We start from the raw sequence: 26,369 nt of genomic DNA on the forward strand, positions 1-26,369 counted from the left end.
TGGTGATGTGGAGAGGGGGGTTAAAGGGGGACCGCACATGATGATGTGGGGAGGGGGGTTAAAGGGGGACTGCACCTGATGATGATGGGAGGGGATTAAAGGGGATTGCACCTGAAGTGGGGGGTTAAAAGGAACTGCATGCTGGAACTGTTTGCATGGAGAGCAGTGAGTATTTATTGCTCTTCAGTAGCGCGCAGTGTCAGCTGGAGCTTTCCTGCTGCTGCTGGTGGTCATGTGTGCCAATATTAAGAGAAAGTCGTAGTTACTCACCGGTTAACGGTATTTTTCGGAGTCCATGACAGCACCACCTGAGAGAGGGGATCCGCCCTCCAGGAACAGGAAATCCTACAGATACATAAGGGCGGCACCTCTCCCACGCATCAGTTGGTTTACAGAGCACAAGAGGACCACAATGGTTAATAGCATAATTTATATACAATACTCTACATGACTAATAATTACCCATGTACATATAAGAGGAAGAAGTGTACACCCAAATTATACTAAAGGGATGTAATGTACGGGTGCTGTCATGGACTCCGAAAAATACCGTTAAACGGTGAGTAACTACGACTTTATTCGGTCGTCCATGACAGCACCACCTGAGAGAATTACAGAGAGTAATAATTACTTTAGGGAGGGACTACAGCCTGCAGAACCCTGACACCAAAGGAGAGGTCTGAGGAAGCACTCAGGTCTAGTCTATAATGGTTATAAAAGGTGCTCGGAGAGGACCAAGTAGCTGCCTTACATATTTGGTCGATTGAGACCTCCGATCTCTCGGCCCACGAGGTTGACATGGCCCTGGTGGAATGCGCCCTCAGCTTGCCAGGGGCCGGTTTGCCTTTTGAGGTGTATGCTAAAGAAATGGCCTCCCTAATCCATCTCGCTAGCGAACTTTTTGTAGCCCTAAGGCCCTTCCTAGTGCCCTGATAGGAAGTAAATAAGGAATTATCTTTTTTCCAGGGGTCGGTAACTGTCAGGTACTCTAGGAGACATCTCCTAACGTCTAGCGTGTGTAATTTCCTTTCTTTATCGTTCGTGGGATTAGGGAGGAAGGATGGAAGAACTATCTCCTGAGATCTATTGAAACTGGAGGCTACTTTAGGCAGGTATGCCGGATCGGGCGTAAGAATTACCCTATCATCCCTGAATTGTATGTAAGGAGGGAGTCTAGATAGTGCCTGGATGTCACTCACTCTATGGGCAGATGTCAATGCCACCAGGAGGGCCACTTTAAGGGATAGGTTTTTCGTGGAGGCTGATGATATAGGTTCAAACAGGGCCTCTGTCATGGCCGTAAGAACTAGGTTTAGATCCCATGGCATAAATTTATTTTTTACTAACGGTCTGGACCTGCCTGTTGCTTTAATAAACCTATCCAATGGTTGCTGGCAATGTTGCAGTTGAACAGTGCCCCAAGAGCCGACACCTGTACCTTGAGGGTGCTGGTGGAGAGTCCCATATCCAGACCTTTTTGCATGAATTCTAAGATCTGCGCTATGGGAGTGGGCTGTCCAGCTACTACCCCTGAACTCTGAAGGAATTTCTTCCAGATCCTGACGTAGATTTTTGTTGTAACCTGCTTTCTGCTTTTAAGTAGGGTGTTAATTAGGGCCGGGGAAAAACCTCTCTCTCTTAGCAGTGCCCACTCAAAATCCACGCCATCAGATATAGGCCAGCTACCTGAGGATGGTAAACTGGGCCCTGGGACAGGAGGTCTGGGATGTTTGGTAGGACCCAAGGGTTGGATACCGACATGGTCCTCAGGCATGAGAACCATGCCCTCCTGGGCCAAAACGGGGCGATCACTATAACCCTCGCTTTGTCCTTCCTGAATTTCCTCATCACTAGGGGTAGTAGAGTCAGGGGAGGAAAGGCGTATGTTAGCCTGAAGTCCCATTTGATTAAAAGAGCATCTACTGCCAGGGGGTTCTCCCTGGGATTCAGGGAGCAGAACTGAGGCACCTTCCTGTTTTCTCTGGTGGCGAAGAGGTCCACTTCTGGCTGTCCCCATTTTTGTACTACCTGGTTGAAGATGGACGCTTTTAAGGACCATTCTCCCTGCTTTAGGAGGTTGCGGCTGAGGAAGTCTGCCGTGGTGTTTTCCTTTCCTTTTATGTGCAGAGCTGTTAAAGATAGGAGATGTTGCTCTGCCCACTGGAACAGCCATTCTGCTACCTCCATCAGGGGCTTGGACCGAGTGCCGCCTTGGTGGTTGATGTAAGCCACGGTGACCTGATTGTCGGAGAATATACGAACATGGTGCCCCTGTAGATACACAAGAAGGTTTTTAACTGCCTGCTCTATGGCTGTTAGCTCTTTCAGGTTGGAGGACATTTCCAACTGATGACTATCCCACAGGTCTTGAATTAAGGTTTCCCCCATGTGGGCCCCCCAACCGTAGGGCTTCCATCCGTGGTGACTACCTGGGTTATGTTATATTCCCAGGGTACTCCTCTGGCTACATTGTTCTCTTCTAGCCACCACTCAAGTGATCTCAAAGTGTGTTGGGACAGAGTCAACCGACCTTCTAGATACCCGCCCAGGATTTTTTGGTGGCTTAAAACCTCGCCCTGTAGCACCCTTGTGTGGAACTGGGCCCACCGGACCACGGGGATGCAGGATGAGAGAGAACCCAGGAGGGACATTGCCTTCCTGAGAGACATGGAAGGGCTATTAGAGGTGTTCAAGACCTACTGGCGTAGGCGGACCAATTTATTGGGAGGAAGACGACATTCCTGATTTTGTGAATCAAGGGTTAAGCCCAAGAACTGCTGGACCTTCATGGGCTGTAGACCGGACTTCTTGATATTTAATAGCCACCCTAACCTTTCTAAAGCCAATTTTGCTTTCTGCAATTGATCGAGACAGTGGGCTGCTGTTTTTCCTACAATTAGGAAGTCATCCAGGTAGGGGATTACTAGGATGTCTGCCTCCCGTAGATGGGCCATAACTTCCGCTATAACTTTAGTGAACACCCGGGGGGCAACTGCTATACCAAAGGGAAGGGCGACATATTGGAAATGCTGTAACAACCCCTCCAAATGAACTGCCACTCTAAGGAAACGTTGATGAGGCGCATAGATGGGTATATGGTAATAAGCGTCCTTTAAATCCAACACCACCATAAAACAATTTTCAAACAGCAACTTTATGGTGGAGCTGATCGTTTCCATTTTGAAAGGTCGAATGACTAGGTATCTGTTAAGCGCCCTCAGATTAATTATGGTCCTGTAGGAATTATCCGGTTTACGGACCAAAAATAGGGGGGAGTAGAAGCCTTCGCCCTTCTCTGCCTCTGGTACTTTTGTCAGTACCCCCTTCTGGCATAGATCAATAACCTCAGTTTCTAGGGCAGTCTGTTCCGCCAAGGAAGATCTAAGCGGAGTGGCTCTAAAGCTGTTCTGGGGGACACAGGCAAATTCGAGCTTTAGGCCTGCGGCCACCAACCCCAGGATTCAGTTACTGTTTGAGATCCGCGACCAGGCTGGGTAGAAGGCCGATAGTCTACCTCCCACCGGGGCCTCTAGTAATTGGGGAGGTTTCTTGGACTCACGGGATGCTTCTTGATGTCCCCCTCCAAACATAAAACCAGTACCTTTTCTTTTCTTATCTTCCCATCTGCCCCGATCCCTGGACGACCTCCTCCGAAAAAATCTCTTCCTAGCAAAGGGACGCCTATAGGAAGTGGTGGGTAGGGAAGGGAATTTCTTTTTATCATCGCCCGCCTTCTCCAGGAGTTCATCCAGGACTGGTCTGAATAGATATTCTCCTTCACATGGGATGGAGCAAAGCTGGGATCTGGCCTGGATATCCCCGGACCAGCATTTCAGCCATATAGCTCGTCAGGCTGCATTTGATAGCCCTGCAGCCTTGGCCGCCATTCTCGCAGAGTCTGCTGAAGCGTCGGCTAAAAAGGCTGCCGCGTCCTGGATGGTAGGTAGGGTTTTTAGGATAGATTCCCTTGAGGCTCTGTCCACTAGCTGTGTTTCTAATTGGTCCAGCCAGACCATCATAGATCTGGCCATGCAGGTAGCTGTAACTGCCGGTCTCAGGGCCCCAGCTGACATTTCCCATGTGCCTTTTAAGTAGGAGTCCACTTTTTTATCCAGCGGATCCTTCAAAGAGACCATGTCATCAAAGGGAATCGTGGATTTTTTGGACGCCTTAGCCACTGCTGCATCCAATCTCAGGGCTTTGTCCCATTTATTTACCACAGGAACTTCAAAGGGATATCGCCGTTTAAAGGCTCGTGGTAGGGAGCCTTTCCTTTCCGGCTTCCTCCATTCTTTATTAATCAAATTTTGGACCTTATCGTTTAACGGGAACGACTTACGTTTCCTGGGGTCTAAACCCCCGAACATTAGGTCCTGTGCTGACCGTTCAGGTCTGGCGTCTGTTACCCCCATGGTAGCCCTAACTGCCTTGACTAGTTTGTCCACTTGGTCAAGACCTAGGCAGAAACGACTGGTGTCTTCCTCTGAAGAGGATGCGGACGCGGAAGTGGAGGGTTCTGAGGAGTCTTCACGCCCTCTTTCTCTTCCTAGACGACTCCCCCTGGGGTACGGATTTTAGGGCTTTAACCTCCGCTCTGATTATTTCCCTTAGACTTGTAGCAAAGTCAGGGGTCTCTTCTGCCACCTACAGGAGGGGGGATAGAGCAAGGAAGTATGCTTGTAACTTTTTGGGACTACGCCCCCCCTTTTTTTTTTTTTACCATTTGCCGTATGCATGACTGGCACAGCCTCTTAGGGTAGGCATCCGGCAAGGGGCATTTACAAAGGGCGCATTCCCTGTTTTTTGCCTTGTCAGTACATTTCTTCCCCTATAGGAGGAAAAACATAAGGGGGACACTGCATCAGGGCACATTCTCGAAGATCTCTTACCCTGATCAGAAGGCGTAGGTACCGGATCACGGGGGGGCGAGCTGGATCCATCGGCCTGGAGGAACTTCTGTGGCCGGATTGTCCAGTTCGTTTCTTCTTTTGCTGGGAGCTGGTTTGGGACCTCTCTGAGGTACGTTCCTGCTCTTTGTCCAGCTGTGGCACGGGAGCTTCCGGCTCGTCCATCCTGCCTCTGAGCTTGAAGCCACTCAGCAGTGCATCTGTGCCCTTTTTCTCCCCCCGGAAATCCGGGTTCACAGGTGACGTGGCCAGGGGCTGATTTTCGCCCCCCCATTTTCCCCGATGTCCCCCCGCATGCCATGCCTCCTCCCCGCCCCACCGCGTCAACGGCGCCTGCGCCGCCGACGCACGGGTAGAGAAAGCCGGCCGGTACGCGACTTCCGGTCCGGCGCCACCAGCCCCGCCACTTCCGGCAGGGGACGCGCGCCGACGCCCAGGCCGTCAACGCCACCGGCCCCACCCCCGCCGTGCCACTTCCGGTCCGGCGCGTGTGGACGCGCAGACCACCGGCCCCGCCCCCCGCCGTGCCACATCCTGTCCGGGTGCGAGGACGCGCAGACCACCGGCGCCACCGGCCCCGCCTCTCACCCGCGCTACCCCCGGCCCGGCACGCATGAGGATGAGCCGGCCACCAGCTCCGCCGACACATAGTGCTCCCCGGACGCCACCGCCGAGCGCAGCTGCACGACCCCGACCGCGATCCTAGGCGAGGGGAGCTGCACTAGCTGGGGTAAGGACTGGGATTCTGGGAGAAAGCCCTACTTACCCGCCGGCGCCAGCCCAGGAGACGGGCATCCACCGGACCCCGCTCCCACCTGCCCCGTACACTGCCGTGAAACCCTGCGCGGGTCACCGTGGCGCTTCCAGGGAGCTCCGCACTGCCTGAAGTAGGAGACCCCCCCCGCTACCTGAGTCGGACAGCCGGCCTGGGGATTCCTTCGTCCATGATAGCATGATCTGGAGGGAATCCTGTCCTCCAGGAACAGGAAACCAACTGATGCGTGGGAGAGGTGTCACCCTTATGTATCTGTAGGATTTCCTGTTCCTGGAGGGCGGATCCCCTCTCTCAGGTGGTGCTATCATGGACGACTGAATACATGAATATTCAGAATAATAATTTCTCAAGTATCAGCACACATGACCACCGGCAGCAGCAGGAAGGCTCCAGCTGACACTGCGCGATACTGAAGAGCAATAAATACTCACTGCTCTCTGCGATGAACAGTCCTGGCATGCAGAGAGCAGTGAGTATTCTGGCAGCTGCTCTTTGGCTTGAAAGCAGTGCATAATGTCCCTGCCAAGCGCTGCTTACAAGTATAAAGCAGCTGTTGTCGTAGGAACACGACGCTGCAAGGGAGCGCTGGGAAGGTAAGTGTAACGCTTTTTTTTATCTTTTCTGATGGGGCCATGCATACCAGTATAAGGAAAGGATGGGACCAATCATATCAGGATAAAGATGGGGCCATGCATACAAGGACTGGGATGGGGACTAATCGTAACAGGTAAATGTAAGAGAATGGTCAGCTATAATATACTGAGCTGCCATGATCAACCAGGCAGCCAACTTGTGAAAGGTAGGAAAGAATATATTCAACTTTTACAATAGAACTAATACGATGTACTCTGTAAAAGCAGATGGAGGATTTAAAATGAGATCATGCTCATTAACAAATTTAGCAGATGTGCATATAGGTAAATTGGATCAGCCTCAGGGCAATGAGAAAAGAGAACCAACGAATATATGGTAAATATGTGTATTTAGGATAGTGTTAGTAGTGTTAGTAGGAAACAGACTTCTACAATTGTCAAATGTATGAATTTATGGGTTTAGTCTAAGAGCAGTAATAAGATTAATGACAGTAGTTAGAGAGAATATTGGATTTATGTGTTTTTAATGTGGTTTGGTGAAGAGTAGAGTTGAGCGATACCGTCCGATACTTCAAAGTATCGTATCCGATGGTATCGGCCGATCTTTAAAAAAAGTATCGGTATCGCCGATTCCGATACCGGAAGTCCCATTCAAGTCTATGGGACTTCCGGTATTGGAATAAGAAAAACCCTTTCCTGCCCTTGTACAGCCTCTCTGGGGTCTGTACGGGCCTTTCGGGGGGCTGTGCCGGCCTGCCAGGGGGTCTGTGCAGGCTCCGGTGGTCTGTGCCGGCCTGCTGGTGGTCTGTGCAGGCTCCGGGGGGCTGTGCCGGCCTGCCGGGGGGCTGTGCCGGCCTGCCGGGGGGCTGTGCCGGCCTGCCGGGGGGCTGTGCAGGCTCCGGGGGGCTGTGCCGGCCTGCCGGGGGGCTGTGCCGGCCTGCCGGGGGGCTGTGCTGGCCTGCCGGTGGTCTGTGCAGGCTCCGGGGGTCTGTGCAGGCATCGTCCGATGGGACTACAAGTCCCATCGGGCGATGCCTGCTACCATGACAGTGATTGACACATTAGCCAATGATGGGACAGTAGTAGTCCCATCATCCGGCTAATGTGTTAAATGTAAAAAAAAAAAAAAAAATTACATGCTACATACACACAACATGCATACTACATACATGCTACATTCATACTACATACTACATACATGCTACATTCATACTACATAAATACTACATGCAACATACATACTACATATATACTACATGCATGCTACATACATACTGCATGCTACATACATACCACATATATACTACATACATACTACATGCATGCTACATGCATGCTACATGCTACATACATAACACATATATACTACATGCATGCTACATACATACTACATGCTACATACTACATATATACTACATGCATGCTACATACTACATGCTACATACATACTACATATATACTACATGCATGCTACATACACACTGCATGCTACATGCATGCTACATACATACTACATACATGCTACATACATACTACATATATACTACATACATACTACATACATACTACATGCATGCTACATGCATGCTACATACATACTACATATATACTACATGCATGCTACATACATACTACATGCATGCTACATACATACTACATGCTACATACATACCACATATATACTACATACATACAATACATTCATACAATACATACATAGACATACAGTACATATAACATAGAGTAACATACTTACCAATACTTATCACATTGTTCCCCGAAGCCATTGTCTTTTCCGGGATAAATATTAACATAACAAACCACAAAAATACTCACCCACGATCCGAAGCAGTCCACGAGTGTGTCCCATGACGATCTTGGGTAGAGAACTGCAGCATCAGATGATGCTGCCGTTCTCTACGGGCTGCAGGAATCCAATGACGGAAGGTAGGTATCCTTCCGCACTGTATTCCTCCGCCACTTAAAAAAAAAAAAGTCCCTAGTCTCACTTTATGCCATTGCTGTGTGGGAAATTCCCACACAGCAATGGCATAAAGTGAGACTAGGGACTTTTTTTTTTTAAGTGGCGGAGGAATACAGTGCGGAAGGATACCTACCTTCCGTCATTGGATTCCTGCAGCCCGTAGAGAACGGCAGCATCATCTGATGCTGCAGTTCTCTACCCAAGATCGTCGTGGGACACACTCGTGGACTGCTTCGGATCGTGGGTGAGTATTTTTGTGGTTTGTTATGTTAATATTTATCCCGGAAAAGACAATGGCTTCGGGGAACAATGTGACAAGTATTGGTAAGTATGTTACTCTATGTTATATGTACTGTATGTCTATGTATGTATTGTATGAATGTATTGTATGTATGTAGTATATATGTGGTATGTATGTAGCATGTAGTATGTATGTAGCATGCATGTAGCATGCATGTAGTATGTATGTAGCATGCATGTAGTATGTATGTAGCATTCATGTAGTATGTATGTAGTATGTATGTAGTATGTATGTAGCATGCAGTATGTATGTAGCATGTATGTAGTATGTATGTAGTATATATGTAGTATGTATGTAGCATGTAGTATGTATGTAGCATGCATGTAGTATATATGTAGTATGTATGTAGCATGCATGTAGTATGTATGTAGTATGTATGTAGTATGTATGTAGCATGCAGTATGTATGTAGTATGTATGTAGTATGTATGTAGTATATATGTAGTATGTATGTAGCATGTAGTATGTATGTAGCATGCATGTAGTATATATGTAGTATGTATGTAGCATGCATGTAGTATGTATGTAGTATGTATGTAGCATGCAGTATGTATGTAGTATGTATGTAGTATGTATGTAGCATGCATGTAGTATGTATGTAGCATGCATGTAGTATGTATGTAGTATGTATGTAGTATGTATGTAGCATGCAGTATGTATGTAGCATGCATGTAGTATGTATGTAGCATGCATGTAGTATGTATGTAGTATGTATGTAGTATGTATGTAGCATGTAGTATGTATGTAGCATGCATGTAGTATATATGTAGTATGTATGTAGCATGCATGTAGTATGTATGTAGTATGTATGTAGTATGTATGTAGCATGCAGTATGTATGTAGTATGTATGTAGTATGTATGTAGTATGTATGTAGTATGTATGTAGTATGTATGTAGCATGCAGTATGTATGTAGCATGTATGTAGTATGTATGTAGTATATATGTAGTATGTATGTAATATGTATGTAGCATGCATGTAGTATATATGTAGTATGTATGTAGCATGCATGTAGTATGTATGTAGTATGTATGTAGTATGTATGTAGCATGCAGTATGTATGTAGTATGTATGTAGTATGTATGTAGCATGCATGTAGTATGTATGTAGCATGCATGTAGTATGTATGTAGTATGTATGTAGCATGCAGTATGTATGTAGCATGTATGTAGTATGTATGTAGTATATATGTAGTATGTATGTAGCATGCATGTAGTATGTATGTAGTATGTATGTAGCATGCAGTATGTATGTAGCATGTATGTAGTATGTATGTAGTATATATGTAGTATGTATGTAGCATGCATGTAGCATGTATGTAGCATGCATGTAGTATGTATGTAGTATTTTTTTTTTTTTTTTTTTTTTTAACATTTAACACATTAGCCGGATGATGGGACTACTACTGTCCCATCATTGGCTAATGTGTCAATCACTGTCATGGTAGCAGGCATCGCCCGATGGGACTTGTAGTCCCATCGGACGATGCTTGCACAGACCCCCGGACATCAGCACAGCCCCCCGGCAGGCCGGCACAGCCCCCCGGCAGGCCGGTACAGACCCCCACAGGGTGCACAGACCACCGGCAGGCCGGCACAGCCCCCCGGCAGGCCGGTACAGACCCCGGGCAGTCCACACAGCCCCCCGGCAGGCCGGCACAGCCCCCCGGCAGGCCGGCAGAGACCCCCGGAAGGCCCGAAATGACGGCGCATCATGATGCGCACACACCGCGCATCATGATGACGTCAGGCCGTCAATCAACTGAACTTCCGATTCCGATGCCGAATTCCGATATTGAAAAAATATCGGAAGTCGGTATCGGAATTCCGATACAGCAAGTATCGGCCGATACCCGATACTTGCGGTATCGGAATGCTCAACACTAGTGAAGAGTTAATTAATGATGTAATATTGTGTTACTTCTTCCTTTGTCCAAAAAGATATGATGTAACCATATACGGCCTTTTGCTATAATATGTATACAGCTTCCTTTGTTTGCATAATATATAAAAAGCTCCTGTTACTGTTGCTCGGGGCCATTCCACCGCCATTATGCCGCTGTGCCACACCATGGCCAGGGTAGGGGCCTTATCACCGCCAGACTTCCTAGCGAATCTCTGCCCGTCTGAATTCCTGTTTTTGCCCGCATATTTCAACTTCTCTGATTTTCTGCTCTGTTTTGCCGTGTATCTCTGAATAAACTTTGACCTCAGCTTTAGAAGATTGTCTGCAATTTTGTCCGGCTCATCAAACTCTCCCAATCAGGACTTTTTCTTACAAGTGGCGATTGCCAGCCAGGAGGAGCGGCTCCGGAGAGCAGCCTCCAAAAGAACCTTTGGAAGAAGTTGCAGATGAGAGTTTGAGGTTGGAAGAGTGAATAAAAAAACAAAAAAACGCGTGTGGCCACATGTGAAACCGATCAAAGGAAGCCAGCCTGAAGGAGAACCTCTCGTGATTGCTCCGAGACCGCCTGCCCGATTTTTTTATAAGAAAAGTACAGAAGAAAAAAAGACTATAAAAAATATATGAGCAACTAAGAAGAAGCTATCCACAAGGACGTGAGAACTTTTTTGTGCCGGGTAGTAAGAAGCTTTAAAAGGGCGTGGGGAGATGCTTGGCAAGCGTAACACGTGAGGCTGGAATCACGGCTGCACCTCTTTTGATATCTGGTCGACCCCAAATAGCTGCAGCGAGGTCTTCCATTCAAGAGAGGTGTGAGTATCTAACTTTGCTTAAATTGCATTTGTTGATACTAGAGCAGAGTAAAATTCATCCTTGTAGACCACTGTAAATATGGAGTGGTTACAGAAGCAGGCAGAGAAATATGCTGGCACACCCCAGCTGGAGGGGGTTAATGTGGAAACCACGTGGTTAAATTGTATGCGTTGGTTTACCACAGAGAACTAGATACAAAGAATTCGCTAGGGAAGACTAATAGCCGAGTAGCGGCTTTGTGTAAGACAGTGATAACTTATGATCAGCCTCTTGATAGACAGCCTAAACCGCAGTATGTGTACGGGGTCACCCGGGGAGGGACAGTGTATGGGGAGAGATTAGAACAGTTGAATGAGACATTGAGACCAGCAGAGGAAACACAAAAGGAGGGGGTTGAGTTGGAGCCTTTGACAGCACTTATAGCACAGATGGAGTCTGCAGTGGAGAAGTGCGGGGCTGATGCAGACACAGTCTCAGAATGGAAGTCAATGTTAGGAGACTGGATAAGAGAATATACAAATACACAGGATAGATTGTCCTGGCAGCTTCAGCATATGCAGACACAGTTGGGTAAAGGGTTGGCAGAGGAGGAGGAGGAAAGAGATGATTTATCCCAGGAGGAATATAAATTTGACACTGCTTCGACCTCAAGAAAAATCCCTGCCCAAATGTCCCTGGTCCATCTTAAATTTATTAAAAATTTGCCTAATTGGGAGGAAAGTAAGGGAGTGCTTCATAATGTTCTTGATTTTGAGTCATGGCTAGATAAATTTCAAATTAAATGTAAGGAAGATGCTTCCCATTATTTCATTTCTTTTGTGCCCCCTGAGTTCATGTCCCACCTTAGAGCCCAGCAAGCGAAGGGTGTTCAGTGTGATCTGACAGAGCCGCAGGGAAGAATGAAGTTTGTGATTTCACAGAAGTTAGGGGGGAGAAAGCCCTCTCCGGCATTGTTAGATTCCTTTAAAATTAGAAAGGAGAGTGATCTCAGGATAGAGGCAGATAAATGAGTTGCAGCCTGGTGCGTTGTGTTTGATAAGACCTTAGATATTATGGACCAGGGTGATAAATTTGCTATGATGGAACAATTTGTAAAAAAGGTGCCCCTGGAAGGAGTTTTTAAATCAGGAGTTTTGCAAAATGCGGAATCAATTGAGGACGTGGTGGAGGCTTTATTAACCAATGTTAGAATGATGCAATCCGAGGTGAAGGGTGATGAGTCTAATGTTTTTGCATACCATTCACCTCGGGGTGTATCTGCTGATTCAGGGAGGCCGGGGGGATAAGGCCAGCTGCCGAGAATGGGCAGATCCCGTTCAGCAGAGCCCCCCACGGGATCCCATGAGAGGTCCCCCTTGTGTTATTTTTGCAGACAGTTAGGACACTTTAGACATTCTTGTCCCAACCTTGTGCCAGGGATTGTACGCCGAGAACCCCAGGCACCATTTAACCCCCAACAGCCCCGGGAGTTCTCTAGACCACCTTTTGGAGTTAGACCTCCGTATCCAGCAGTGAATGACCCTAGGCAGTATCAGCAGTATAATGGTCTTCAAATGGTTAACCCAGTCTCACAGGAGACTTCTGCTCCTATTCCTTCCCCTGTAGCTTTGACTCATCCGCACCCGGAGGTCCATGCTATTCAGGGAGGGGTCACTCCTCCTCGTCCCTATGCTCCGCTGATTAGGGAGCTACAGGAACATGAGGACTGGACCCTGACTAAGGATCTCTTTGGGGGGAGGTGGCAGCTGTTGGACGGAAGTCGTGTCCAGATGGGGATGATGGATTTTTCGGGCTTCCCATGGCAGGTAACACTGATTGATGGGAGTGCTCCCCCTGTTCCCCTTACCCTCCTTGACCACCTTTCCTTGGGCAGCGATGGGAGACCTTATGTCAGAGGGAGAATAGAGGGGCTGCCTTGGGAAAACATCCTCATCGATACAGGAGCCTCAGTTTCAGTAACAAGACACAAATTGCAGTCACCCCCTGGACTGCCTGAGACTACCACTTTGGTAGGATTTGAGGGCTCCTGTATTCAAGTAGTAAAAAGTTGTCCAGTGAACCTGAGATTTCAGGACACAGGGGGATCGAAGCAAAGGGGTCTTCGATGCGCTTTCTGGGTAAACCCACAGTTACGGTCCACTATTTTGGGAACTGATGTTTTGGGAGCAATGGGAATTGTTGTTGATTTATGTAACAAAGTCTTGTGGCGGAATAAAGAAGCCACTATCTGTTCTGTAATTGTACCTGTGGAGGAGGATGAGGGGAGTCACAAATTCCCCATTGCTAGTTTCGGATTAAGTGCTGATGAAAATGTTGAAAATACTGACAATGATGCTTTGAAAAATGAATTGAAGCAAAGGTTCCCTGAATTGTGGATCTCAAAGAAAACTGATTGTGGGTTAATGCAAACTCAGGTTAAAATTGATGGTGAAAAACTGCCACCTTTCCAGCGTCAGTACCGTATTCCGGAGGATGCAATCCCTTACATAAGGGTAGCAGTCAGTGAATTAGAGAAGCAAGGTGTTGTTGTGAAAGGTAATTCCCCATGTAACAGTCCTATTCTACCTGTAAAAAGGAAGATGGCAGTTTTCGAATGGTAGTAGACCTGAGACTTGTAAATAAGTACACTCCCTCAGCTGCTCACCTTGTTGCATCTGCCCCTGAAGTTATGTCACAGCTGAGGAGTGATTGTAAAGAGTTTTCTTGTTTGGACATTGCAAATGGCTTTTTCTCAGTACCCCTAACACCTGAATCTGCCCTTCGCTTCGCATTCACTTTTGAGACTGTGCAATACTTGTTCACACGTTTGCCCATGGGATTTCACAGTTCTCCTGTGTATTTCCATCAGGCATTGGCTCAAGTATTAGAACCCCTTGGCTACGGAGACAAAGTCTTACAGTATGTGGATGATCTATTGATTCAAACTGTCGATGAATGTGAACACAAAGAGACCCTTGAAAATGTTTGTCAGGCTTTACAAGATGCAGGACTCAAAATGAGTCTAGACAAAGTACAAGTGATGAAATCAGAGGTTAAATTTCTGGGTGTGTCTGTCTCAGCAGAAGGAAAGAAACCCATGCATGACAGGGTTAAAGCTATTCAGGCTGTCCCCATACCAACTAATATTACTGAGCTCAGAAAATTTTTGGGTCTTATCAACTTTTCCAGAGAATTTATTGAAGATTTTGCTTATCTGGCTAAACCACTGTATGATTTATTGAAAGATGTTAATGATGATTTTGCTCCTGTCAATGTGGAGGGAGCCGCCTTACAGGCTTTTGAGGGATTGAAGCGCGCCCTTACGGCAGCTGCTGCATTGATTAACCCTGACCCTTCCCAGCCTTTTTACAATCAGACTCATACCAGTGATGTCTCTATTTCTTCTGTGCTTCTACAGAAATGGCTCAAAGAAAGCCCAGAAGTGTCTAGTCAGTTGTATGCCCTAGGTTACTACTCTAGGTTGCTTACCCCCATGGAGAAAGGATTCACTCAGTGCATGAAGCACCTACTGGGCGTGCACTGGACTATGAATCAAGTGAGACATATAGTGGGGTTTGCTCCTTTAATTTTACAAACCCTGCATATCACTTTAAAAACTTTGCTGAAAGGAAAAGCTTCAGGTATTAATTCACAGAGAATGGCCCAATGGATCATTGATTTTGAGACTAAAGACTTACAAGTTGAAGTGGGTGAGAAATATCACTTAGCCCAGATGATGCAATATGCAGGAAAAAGTCACGATTGTCAAACTTAACAGGCTAATGTCACTCCCTCCCCCTTCCAAGCAGATTTCCAAGAAGGAATTTCTTGTGCCTATATCGACGGAGCTCGATATTGGCATGAGGGGCATTACGTCACCGGCTTCGCTGTGTGGCTTCCAGCTAAGCCATTGCTCCTGCAGTATAAACTCCCTGGTCATTTCTCCGCTCAAAGAGCTGAATTGGAAGCAGCTTTACAGGTCATTCTTGTGTGCACAGAGCCAATGAATATTTTCAGTGATAGAGCATATGTCGTTTCCTCCCTCACCCTGTATCTCAATGTATGGGCCCTGAGGGGGATGGTAGACTCACAGAATAGGCCTTTGCAACATGCAGAAATTCTCAAACAAATTGAGGAGCGGGGCAAAGAATTCCTGAATTTATGGTCCTTCTGTAAAACCAAGGGGCACCAGAGGTTGATTCCTGACCCACACATCCTTGGCAATGCATATGTAGACCATGCAGCCAAGGAAGCTGCCCTTATAGGCGATGACAAATATCCTCAAGAAATCATCGCTGCAGTCACTAAAACACCCTGAGAGCCCCCCCTTGTTTTTTCTCCTCTTCAAGATCTCGTAAAGGCACAGGAGAAGGATGGAGACTCATCCCTGTTCAAATCCCCTGCCCATTGAGGGGGAGTGCCTGTACTACAAAAGGGTTAATGACAGGCTAGTGCCTTATATTCCACCAACAATGATTAAGTCTTTGCTCAAATTTAATCATTCAGTCTTTGCTCATCCAGGACCAGAGGCTCTATTAGAGCTTGTCCAACAAAAAATGTGGCATCCCCAATTACGAGCTTTATGCCAGGAGATACATGATGAATGCCTTATTTGTTTACAGAATAACTCCAAAGGAAAAGGCAAGCCCCATCTCCGCAGAATACAAGTAGCAGAGGGGCCCTGGCAGTCCATCCAAATTAATTTAACTGTTCCCTTCCCTCCTGCTAAAGGTGGTTTTCGATATGCCCTGGTTCTGGTAGATGTCTTTTCAAAATGGGTAGAGGCGCTCCCAGCCACTAATAATACTGCTCTTACCACGGCCAGACTCTTGTGGAAAAATGTGTTTTCACATTGGGGTTTCCCTAAAATCATTGAAAGTGACAATGGCCTTCACTTTGTGGGTCAGGTTACGAAGCATCTCTGTGCTCTGCTGGGGATCCAGCAGTGGTTCATGTACCCTATCATCCGCAGTCGGCAGGGATGGTAGAATGCATGAACAGGACCCTGAAGTCCAAATTGTCCAAAATGATCCAAGAAAAAGGAAATGATTGGATTAATCATCTACCAGCTATCCTGTTAGCCATCCGTGCAGTAGCATCCAAATCTACCAGCATTTACCCATTTGAATTAATGACAGGAAGACAGATGCTTGTCCAGTTGCCAAGTGACATTGCCCGCAACAAGCCGTAGTACAGAGGGATCAATGGTTACAGCAAGTGCAGCAGCACATTACACGCCTTCAACAGTACGCTGCTTTCCAAATGGCGAAGAGTTGTGCTGACCCTACTGACAAATCCTATGAGTCTAAATTCGTTATAGGAGCTCAGGTCATGGTTAAAAATTTAAGAAAAATAGGACCCTGGGAAGCTAATTGAGAAGGTACTTTAGTTGTTACTCATAAGAAATTGGCCCCACAGTTTTAGGAGTGCACAGGGTTAACAAATCAAGCTACAAAGGTGTTAAAATTGTTCATATCGATCAGTGTAGACTTCTTAATTATCTTACTGAGATTTATGGTAAGGACTGATACTCCACTTTTTTTTTCTATTTTCTCCAGGTCAGCCGAAGATTTTCATATTCGACTCCTAGGACCATGAGTTTATTGGATGATCGGGAGAAGATGCTTCACACTATACAGTGGGACTCTGATAGTGTGAGAGGGGGAGAAGATCAGGAAAATCCAGAAGCCAAAGAATGAGGAGAAAAAGACCAAAAGACTTAACTATTGTGCAACTTATTTTTTGGGGGACTAATATTTGAATTTTTTTTATTATGTGTTTGTGCTATTTTTAGGGACTCTTGCCCTTACACACACACACACGTGTATGAAGCGCTGAATTACCTCAATATTCTTATTTTCAATAATTCACTCAAGAACCTTACAGTACTGTATGTTGTACTCTGGACAGAGTACAAGAGGGGGATATGTAAGAGAATGGTCAGCTATAATATACTGAGCTGCCATGATCAACCAGGCAGCCATCTTGTGAAAGGTAGGAAAGAATATATTCAACTTTTACAATAGAACTAATACGATGTACTCTGTAAAAGCAGATGGAGGATGTAAAATGAGATCATGCCCATTAACAAATTTAGCAGATGTTCATATAGGTAAATTGTATCAGCCTCAGGGCAATGAGAAAATAGAACCAAAGAATATATGGTAAATATGTGTATTTATGATAGTGTTAGTAGGAAACAGACTTCTACAATTGTCAAATGTATGAATTTATGGGTTTAGTCTAAGAGCAGTAATAAGATTAATGATAGTAGTTAGAGATAATATTGGATTTATGTGTTTTTAATGTGGTTTGGTGAAGAGTTAATTAATGATGTAATATTGTGTTACTTCTTCCTTTGTCCAAAAAGATATGATGTAACCATATACGCCCTTTTGCTATAATATGTATACAGCTTCCTTTGTTTGCATAATGTATAAAAAGCCCCTGTTACTGTTGCTCGGGGCCATTCCACCGCCATTATGCCGCTGTGCCACACCATAGCCAGGGCTGGGGCCTTATCACCGCCAGACTTCCTAGCGAATCTCTGCCCGTCTGAATTCCTGTTTTTGCCCGCATATTTCAACTTCTCTGATTTTTTGTTCTATTTTGCCGTGCATCTCTGAATAAACTTCGACCTCAGCTTTAGAAGATTGTCTGCAATTTTGTCCGGCTCATCAAACTCTCCCAATCAGGACTTTTTCTTACAGTAAAGGATGGAGCCCTGCAGACCAGGACAGGGATGGGGCTATGCATACCATTATAGGGATAAGGGCGATCATTCCTGCCAGGATAAGGTTGAGGTGGACCATTTCTACCAGGAAAGGGACGAGGAGCCATGCATTCTAGGACGAGATGGAGCCCTGCATACCAGGATAGGGATGAGGGCGATAGTTCCTGCCAAATAGGGATGAGGAGGCCATGCATACCATGATGGGGATGAGGGAACCATGCATACCAGGATAGGGATGAGGGGCCATGTGTTTCAGGATGGAGATGAGAGGACCATATTTACCAAGATATTAAGTACAGAATTGACCACATTTTTGCTTCAGTCTTTTTTTCCCCCTAATTTCCTCCTCTAAAACCTAGGTCCGTCTAATAGTCCGAAAAATACAGTGTATATATTGGAAAACCCATTTAAATGGATTATGCAAAGTAATCCCCTATCCCGAGACCTATGTAGTCGCTGGGGTACGACCAGTGGGACCTCCATGATCCCGAGAACCTGTGATCTAAAGAAGAGGTCGATCATGCGCACTGAGGTGGCATTCACACATGAACTTCAAATAACTCCTTTAAGGTGAGTGTTGAAGGGCAGGACAAAGTATAACAAAATCCACTGATCGGGTGTGGGGGGATTGTTATAGTATGTGGGCTGGTGGGGTTTGTGTGGCAGGGTTGCTTTTTTATCCCAGTCTGGCTCTGAAAGTCAGGAAAAAGGGAAACTGCTGCTATTGTACAGAAATTCACACTTGACACACACTGCACATTTAATGTTGTCGATCATAAAAGCAAATTTTGGCCAGAAAGACTGGACCTGGTCTTGTAGGGACCATATGAGCACATTCAGCAGCACAGAAGGGAGAGAAGGTAGATTCATCCAATAAGATATTAGGGATCTAGGATGCCAACAGCATCATTACCCTCCGATTTCTGATACAGACCCATCATAATACTTTTCTTCAAGTGATTTTCTAATTTATCAGAACATTCTATGTACGCTGTCATTTGACTTTGTAGTTTACAGACCTGGGCAGGTAACGGTCAGCGTCTTCTAATCTCAGGGGGTAGGTGGATCCTCCAGGTGATAAGTTCTATAGAAAAGAGCTTTCAATGCCCAAAGTCATTTGAACAGTTTTGGCTGAGGGAGAATGTTGTGGTCTAGAGGTAAAATGGTGATCAGGGTAATACGGCCAGATTACACCAACGATAAAGCAGCCACAGCCGGTGACTGGGAAGAATCTGTGACATCTCTGCATTTAGTGGTTACCACTCACCTGGGTAGTCATATGTAGGAATCTCCTCTTTACACCACTCATCACCCCTCACATATGTCTCTGTAGCATTAATATGGGTCAGATCTTCACCCTGAAACAAATATTATAAAAGTCACAGACAGATGGAGAAGTCGCATCTATGATCAGCTCTAATCCTGCCATCTCCACCGCTCTCATTACACAAGTATAAAACATATAATACTGGTGGATAAAACAAGACTGAGCCCAAGACCTTCACAGTCGTCTACACATCATACGTCAGATCTCATGACAACTTCTCTCCATCTACCTGATGATCCTGAGGAACATTAGGATCTTCTTGTTTACAGTCCTGTGGAAGCAGAGGACGGGGACATCTCTCTGGTGTTGTCATCTTACTGGATAGATCTGTAGGGAAACACATACAGGGACTGAATTCATTCTTTTCATATAGATATAGGCTGAGTATATTTAGTCCTGTCTATTACCTGGTGATGTGAGGGGCTGGGGAACCACCATTATGACATTCTTGTACAGATCTCTGTGTACTTCTAAATACTCCCACTCCTCCAAGGAGAAATAGACAGCGACATCCTGACACCTTATAGGAACCTGACACATACAATGATACCATCATCCCCCCCGATACCTTCATAGCGTTACTATATAATGTCCCAACATTCCCAGCAGTGTCACCTCTCCAGTCAGCAGCTCAATCATCTTGTAGATGAGTTCTAGGATCTTCTGGTCGTTGATGTCCTCATGTATCAGGGAGTGAGGTGGAAGTCCCGTGATTGGGCTCAGGGTTCTTCTCCATCCCTCAGACACAGGGTCCTGGCAGCGCTCACTAGAGGTCTTCTTCACTACTGTGTAATCCTGGATATGGAGAGACACATTAATAAATCTCACCACAGACATTTCCAGAGTCTTCACCTCTCCAGTTCTGTCCATCTGTTATTCCCATAGATAAGAATGATGTAATGTGACGTCATCAGAATCTCTCACCTCTCCAATAAGGTGGAAGAGGATCTCTAGGGTGAGGTGTAATATCCTCTCCGCCATTTTGTCTCTGTCCATATCCATCTTTGATGGGTAAATCAGGAAAATTCTCTTTTGTAGAAGATCTTCACTGAGAGGATCTGATATTGTAGAGATCTGAATGAGAAGATGAGCCGATGTAACATCATAAAAATCCTGTGTAATACAATTACTGGAGATAATAAGGGAAACATATGAGGAGATTTATTATTTTACACTATTTTATTTTCTTCTTTACATATACTAATAAAACCTATATATTTAGGCCACAGACAACAAGCAGTTTCCTCCTCGGAGTCGGCAGCTGAATACGTTTCTCAGACTCATCTTCCATAACGCTAATTCTCGTCTCATTTACCGACACTGGAATCGGCATTAGCAATACTGCAGGAGATATTCATTACACGGGACAGGAGAAATAACTACTTCATGATGAGGACGACATCTTCATCTTCTACTACGGCTCTAGAAACATATTTGTCCAGAGTCCGTCACTGACTCCATCACCACCGGCCATCTACAGTGGGGCAAAAAAGTATTTAGTCAGTCAGCAATAGTGCAAGTTCCACCACTTAAAAAGATGAGAGGCGTCTGTAATTTACATCATAGGTAGACCTCAACTATGGGAGACAAACTGAGAAAAAAAAATCCAGAAAATCACATTGTCTGTTCTTTTTTTCATTTTATTTGCATATTATGGTGGAAAATAAGTATTTGGTCAGAAACAAAATTTCATCTCAATACTTTGTGATATATCCTTTGTTGGCAATGACAGAGGTCAAACGTTTTCTGTAAGTCTTCACAAGGTTGCCACACACTGTTGTTGGTATGTTGGCCCATTCCTCCATGCAGATCTCCTCTAGAGCAGTGATGTTTTTGGCTTTTCGCTTGGCAACACGGACTTTCAACTCCCTCCAAAGGTTTTCTATAGGGTTGAGATCTGGAGACTGGCTAGGCCACTCCAGGACCTTGAAATGCTTCTTACGAAGCCACTCCTTCATTGCCCTGGCGGTGTGCTTTGGATCATTGTCATGTTGAAAGACCCAGCCACGTTTCATCTTCAATGCCCTTGCTGATGGAAGGAGGTTTGCACTCAAAATATCACGATACATGGCCCCATTCATTCTTTCATGTACCCGGATCAGTCGTCCTGGCCCCTTTGCAGAGAAACAGCCCCAAAGCATGATGTTTCCACCACCATGCTTTACAGTAGGTATGGTGTTTGATGGATGCAACTCAGTATTCTTTTTCCTCCAAACACGACAAGTTGTGTTTCTACCAAACAGTTCCAGTTTGGTTTCATCAGACCATAGGACATTCTCCCAAAACTCCTGTGGATCATCCAAATGCTCTCTAGCAAACTTCAGACGGGCCCGGACATGTACAGGCTTAAGCAGTGGGACACGTCTGGCACTGCAGGATCTGAGTCCATGGTGGCGTAGTGTGTTAATTATGGTAGGCCTTGTTACATTGGTTCCAGCTCTCTGCAGTTCATTCACTAGGTCCCCCCGTGTGGTTCTGGGATTTTTGCTCACCGTTCTTGTGATCATTCTGACCCCACGGGGTGGGATTTTGCGTGGAGCACCAGATCGAGGGAGATTATCAGTGGTCTTGTATGTCTTCCATTTTCTAATTATTGCTCCCACAGTTGATTTCTTCACTCCAAGCTGGTTGGCTATTGCAGATTCAGTCTTCCCAGCCTGGTGCAGGGCTACAATTTTGTTTCTGGTGTCCTTTGACAGCTCTTTGGTCTTCACCATAGTGGAGTTTGGAGTCAGACTGTTTGAGGGTATGCACAGGTGTCTTTTTATACTGATAACAAGTTTAAACAGGTGCCATTACTACAGGTAATGAGTGGAGGAAAGAGGAGACTCTTAAAGAAGAAGTTACAGGTCTGTGAGAGCCAGAAATCTTGATTGCTTGTTTCTGACCAAATACTTATTTTCCACCATAATATGCAAATAAAATGAAAAAAAAACAGACAATGTGATTTTCTGGATTTTTTTTTCTCAGTTTGTCTCCCATAGTTGAGGTCTACCTATGATGTAAATTACAGACGCCTCTCATCTTTTTAAGTGGTGGAACTTGCACTATTGCTGACTGACTAAATACTTTTTTGCCCCACTGTACATGAATGTTTCCCGTCTTCCCCGAACTGTAATCTTCTATCACGTTAGATCTTATGTCTGAGTCACACACAGGAGTTTGAGGCTTTTATAAAAGCTTTTTTGTAAGAACATCAAGACAGGAGTTATTTGATGCCAATGTCTACATGCAAGCTTCCATATATTACATGAAAAACACAAAAAAAAAGTTTGAAAATATTCCTAAAATAATTATAGTGAAGTGTTGAGGCACCAAATGGAAAGTTTTTACCCAGTATATGGATACATTGAAGCAGAGCGAAGCAGAACCGCAGGAGTGTGGAGCACCAGCAGAGCTGCAAGGGTACGGAGCACAGGCAGAGCCACTAGAGTGCGGAATACAGGCAGAGTCGCAAGAGTGCAGAGCATGCAAAGCCGCAAGAGTGCGGAGCACAGGCAGATGGAGAGGACACAAGGATAGACACTGCAGGGAAAGGAGCCACAGACAAAGAGACTGACAGACGGAGGTAGGACTGAGTTCAGACAAGGTAACAGTATAAGACAAGGTACAGGAACAAAGACACACATACAGGAACAAAGACACACAGACCCAGATATACTACCTCCTGGAGGGCAGTGAGGACACGTTTGAGACAAGACAAGGAACAATAGCACAGGGACCAGGATATTCTGCCTCCTGAAGGGCGGACGGATACAATGCAAGGCTAGGAACAGGGACACAGAGACCAGGATATTCTGCCTTCTGGAGGGCACAGTAGACAGGCACAGATACCGGACTAGGAAACAAGCCTCTAGAGAAGGTGAAACACAGAACAGGACCTGGCAACTCAGCAGCAAGATACTAATTGAGTAAAGGCGTTGCTCAGGCAGCTACCACCGGGTGGAGCTGCCCTAAATACTAGAGGCCTCTTGGTAATTGGCCAGGGACACATTAGCCAGGTGCACCCTGATTCCATAAGAACCAGAGAGTTCTGGTGCCGCCCCCCTATGCATACAGCCAGGAAACATGCAGAGAGCAGGCATGAAGCAAGAGGCACACAGCATGGAGTCGGCAGCAGACAGAACTCACAGTATGGCATGGAGCAGTGATTAAGTTGGTGTGTGGGAATGGGAGGCCATGCAGTGATGCCGGCAGGGTTGTTACACTGCCTTTAGGGGTGCATAATATTAGGGGCTGCAATATAATATAGAGTCTGTCTATGGGGGTGCAGTATATTAAAGGGAACCTGTCACCAGGTTTGGCCGATAAGAGATATAGCCATCACCTTTCACGGCTGATATACAGAATTCTATAATGCTGTATATCTGCCCCCAAACCAGCCAATAAGAGGAGAAAAATAACTTTTTTTATACTCACCTGTGAGGCGGTCCAGTCCGAGGGGTGTCGCTCTTGTTCGTCCAGCGCCTCCCATCTTCCGATGATCGCCGTTCTCCTGCTTGCTTCATGTGGATGATGCATCACTGCGTCATCCACACAGGCTCCCCGACATCGCGCTCCTGTGCAGGTGTACTTATCTGCCCTGTTGAGGGTACAGCAAAGTACTGCAGGGCGCAGGTGCTGGGGCTCTTTGACCTGTGACATCCCTGGGACTGGATCACCCTGCAAGTGAGTATAATGAAAGGTCTTTTTCTTCTCTTACACATCGGGTTTGGGGCAGATATACAGCATTATGGAATGCTGTATATCAGCTCTGAAAGGTGATGGCCATAACTTATATAGGTTAAAACTGGTGACAGGTTCCCTTTAAGGGCTGCATTATACTATAGAGGCTGCCTATGGGGGGTGCATTATATTAGGGGCTGGATTCTGCTGCAGAGTCTGCCTATGGGGATGCATTTTATTAAGGGCTGCAGTACACTACAGTGGATGCTTATGGGGGCTGCATTATACTATAGAGTTTGCCTATGGGGTACATTATACTATAGAGTCTGCCTATGGGGAGTGCATTACACTATATGGAGGCCTATGGGGAAAGCATTATACTATATTGAGGACTATTGTCACGGTCCATTTTTGGATCTGTGTCAGAGTGTGGAGTCTCATGTAAACCTTTTTTCTTTCTGGCCCTCGGGAGTTAATATGGGTTTTTGCCCCCCGGTGGCCGCTGGTGTTACTACAAGTTTAGTGAGTCTGCTGCTGGGTTTTTCCCCTCAGGTGGCCGATGGTGTTACTACATATTTAGTCAGTCAGCAGGTGTGACCATAACCTCCTTCCTATAAAGGGTCGTCAGGTGCTTCAACTCACTGTTGGTGATATTATTCATTTGGAGACCAACCAAGCTGGACTCAGGAGCAGGCTGTGTTGTGGTGGAGCTCCAGCTATCCCCTTGTTCTGGTGCCTTACTCTGCACTCTGGTATATTCTGAAAGCAAAGCAAAAAGAGACCAATACAAAAGGGGACAAAACAAACTGGCACATGCAGTAACATATGGGCGGTGATTCAGCACAGCCCCAGCCGGAGCCAGACAACCCGCACAAAGCAGAGATAAACAAAACCAGATCAAATGCAAGCAGAATAGCAAATGAACCACTCAGCTGAACATGCAGGGAAAGAGCAGGAGACATCAGACCTCAGGAGGCACAGGAAAAAAATCACCAGCAGGGATAGAGGGAGTCAGCTGTCTTAAATCCCAATCAGAAAGCCCAGATCTCCAATCGTCTTCCTCATTATCAGGTGGCAAGCCTCTGTCAATCAGATCAGCTACACTACCTCCAGTAACCACCAGAGGGAGCCCAGAAAGAGAACTCTCAATCTAACCAGCTCCTGTTGTGAGCTCATTTTCTCGTTCACCTTTGATGTCCGATGAACTCCCTCTGCTGGTGAAAGGAGGTGGTGAAACTGATTTGGATGGGAGAAACCTGTCACCTGAACAGGTGGATTGCGATTGGACATCCGGAATCTCTGAGTGGATATAAGGCAGCCGACGTCCTGTAGGGTTGCTGGTGATTTCTCTGCTCTGAGCTCTGGCCTCCAGTTCAGTTCCTGTCTTCTAAAGCTAAGTTTTGCTCTGTTATTGTTCCATGAGATTTTGTCTGATTTGCTTAGTTTTGTGTTCTGCCAGCCCCGGCTGGGGCTCTGCTGAATTTCCATTTTTGTCCCTGATCGGTTAAATCTCTTTTGCTCTGTCTTCAGAATATATCGGAGTGCTGATATAGGGATTTTGAAGTCTAGTGACTTCAGGGCCGTTTTTCCTATCAGACGTGTTGGAACATTTTTGGTAGGGTTTTTGCAGATTGCAGCCAGCATCTTTTCTGTTCTTTCCTATCTAGTTAGTTGGGCCCCATCATTTGCTCTGCCTGTCTTTCTGTCTGTTTGTGTTTTCATCTGTTTTCACCGACAATACACGTTGGGGGCTGTCTATTGCTTTGGGGTCTGCTCTGGGGCAGTTTAGATTTCCCCTTTCTTTCTTTAGGCTTATTTAGTTCTCCGGCTGTGAAGAGGTGTCTAGGACCACAGTAGGAATGCTCCACGGCTACTGTTAGTTGTTGTAAATAGGATCAGGGGTCTGCAATCCGCTAGCTACCAACCTCTCCGGTTTTCTGGACTTAGCTTGCATTTTTGTTTTTTCCTCCTCAGGTGACTCATTCATAACAGAATCACCAGCCATACCGCAGATTCTAGGGTATTCAGTAGGAGGAAAGAATTATAAAAAAAGAAGAAAAAAAAAAGTGTCACAAATTTTTTTTTTTTAATGTATATTTATTCCTCTTTTTCTCTGGGGCCATAGGAGGATTTTTTTCTTAATGGAGATTAAGCAATTGTCTGATCGTGTGGAGCAGCTCGCTGCTGAAGTGCGGGGAATTTCCGCCTATCTTGCCCATTCACATGCTGCTGAACCAAAGATCCCTACTCCTGATGTGTTTTTTGGGGATCGGTCTAAATTTTTGAAATTTAAGAATAATTGTAAATTATTTCTTGCCTTGAAGCCTAGCTCATCGGGGAGCTCTGTGCAGCAGGTCAAAATTGTCATCTCCTTGCTGCGCGGCGATCCCC

General features: G+C 45.8%; 2 protein-coding genes across 4 annotated transcripts in view; both read right to left on the minus strand.

The window, feature by feature from the left end:
• Nucleotides 1–24,739, minus strand: part of LOC141094254 (uncharacterized) — a 35,143-nt gene extending 10,404 nt beyond the window's left edge. For both annotated transcript variants that reach the window (XM_073580075.1, XM_073580074.1), the window contains exons 1-6: nucleotides 24,621–24,739; nucleotides 20,238–20,387; nucleotides 19,929–20,108; nucleotides 19,721–19,844; nucleotides 19,543–19,640; nucleotides 19,254–19,344 (exon numbers count right to left, since the gene is read on the minus strand). In XM_073580075.1, coding sequence (XP_073436176.1) covers nucleotides 19,254–19,344; nucleotides 19,543–19,640; nucleotides 19,721–19,844; nucleotides 19,929–20,108; nucleotides 20,238–20,315 — 571 coding nt within the window. In that variant the 5' untranslated portion in view covers nucleotides 20,316–20,387; nucleotides 24,621–24,739. The remainder of the gene's footprint in view (nucleotides 1–19,253; nucleotides 19,345–19,542; nucleotides 19,641–19,720; nucleotides 19,845–19,928; nucleotides 20,109–20,237; nucleotides 20,388–24,620) is intronic.
• Nucleotides 1–26,369, minus strand: part of LOC141094206 (uncharacterized) — a 302,483-nt gene that overhangs the window by 245,490 nt on the left and 30,624 nt on the right. The gene's annotated exons all lie outside the window — the stretch shown is intronic.

The sequence above is a fragment of the Dendrobates tinctorius genome, unplaced genomic scaffold (assembly GCF_039654945.1).
Source record: "Dendrobates tinctorius isolate UK_male_01 unplaced genomic scaffold, ASM3965494v1 ptg000063l, whole genome shotgun sequence".
NCBI classification, from domain to species: Eukaryota; Metazoa; Chordata; class Amphibia; order Anura; family Dendrobatidae; genus Dendrobates; species Dendrobates tinctorius.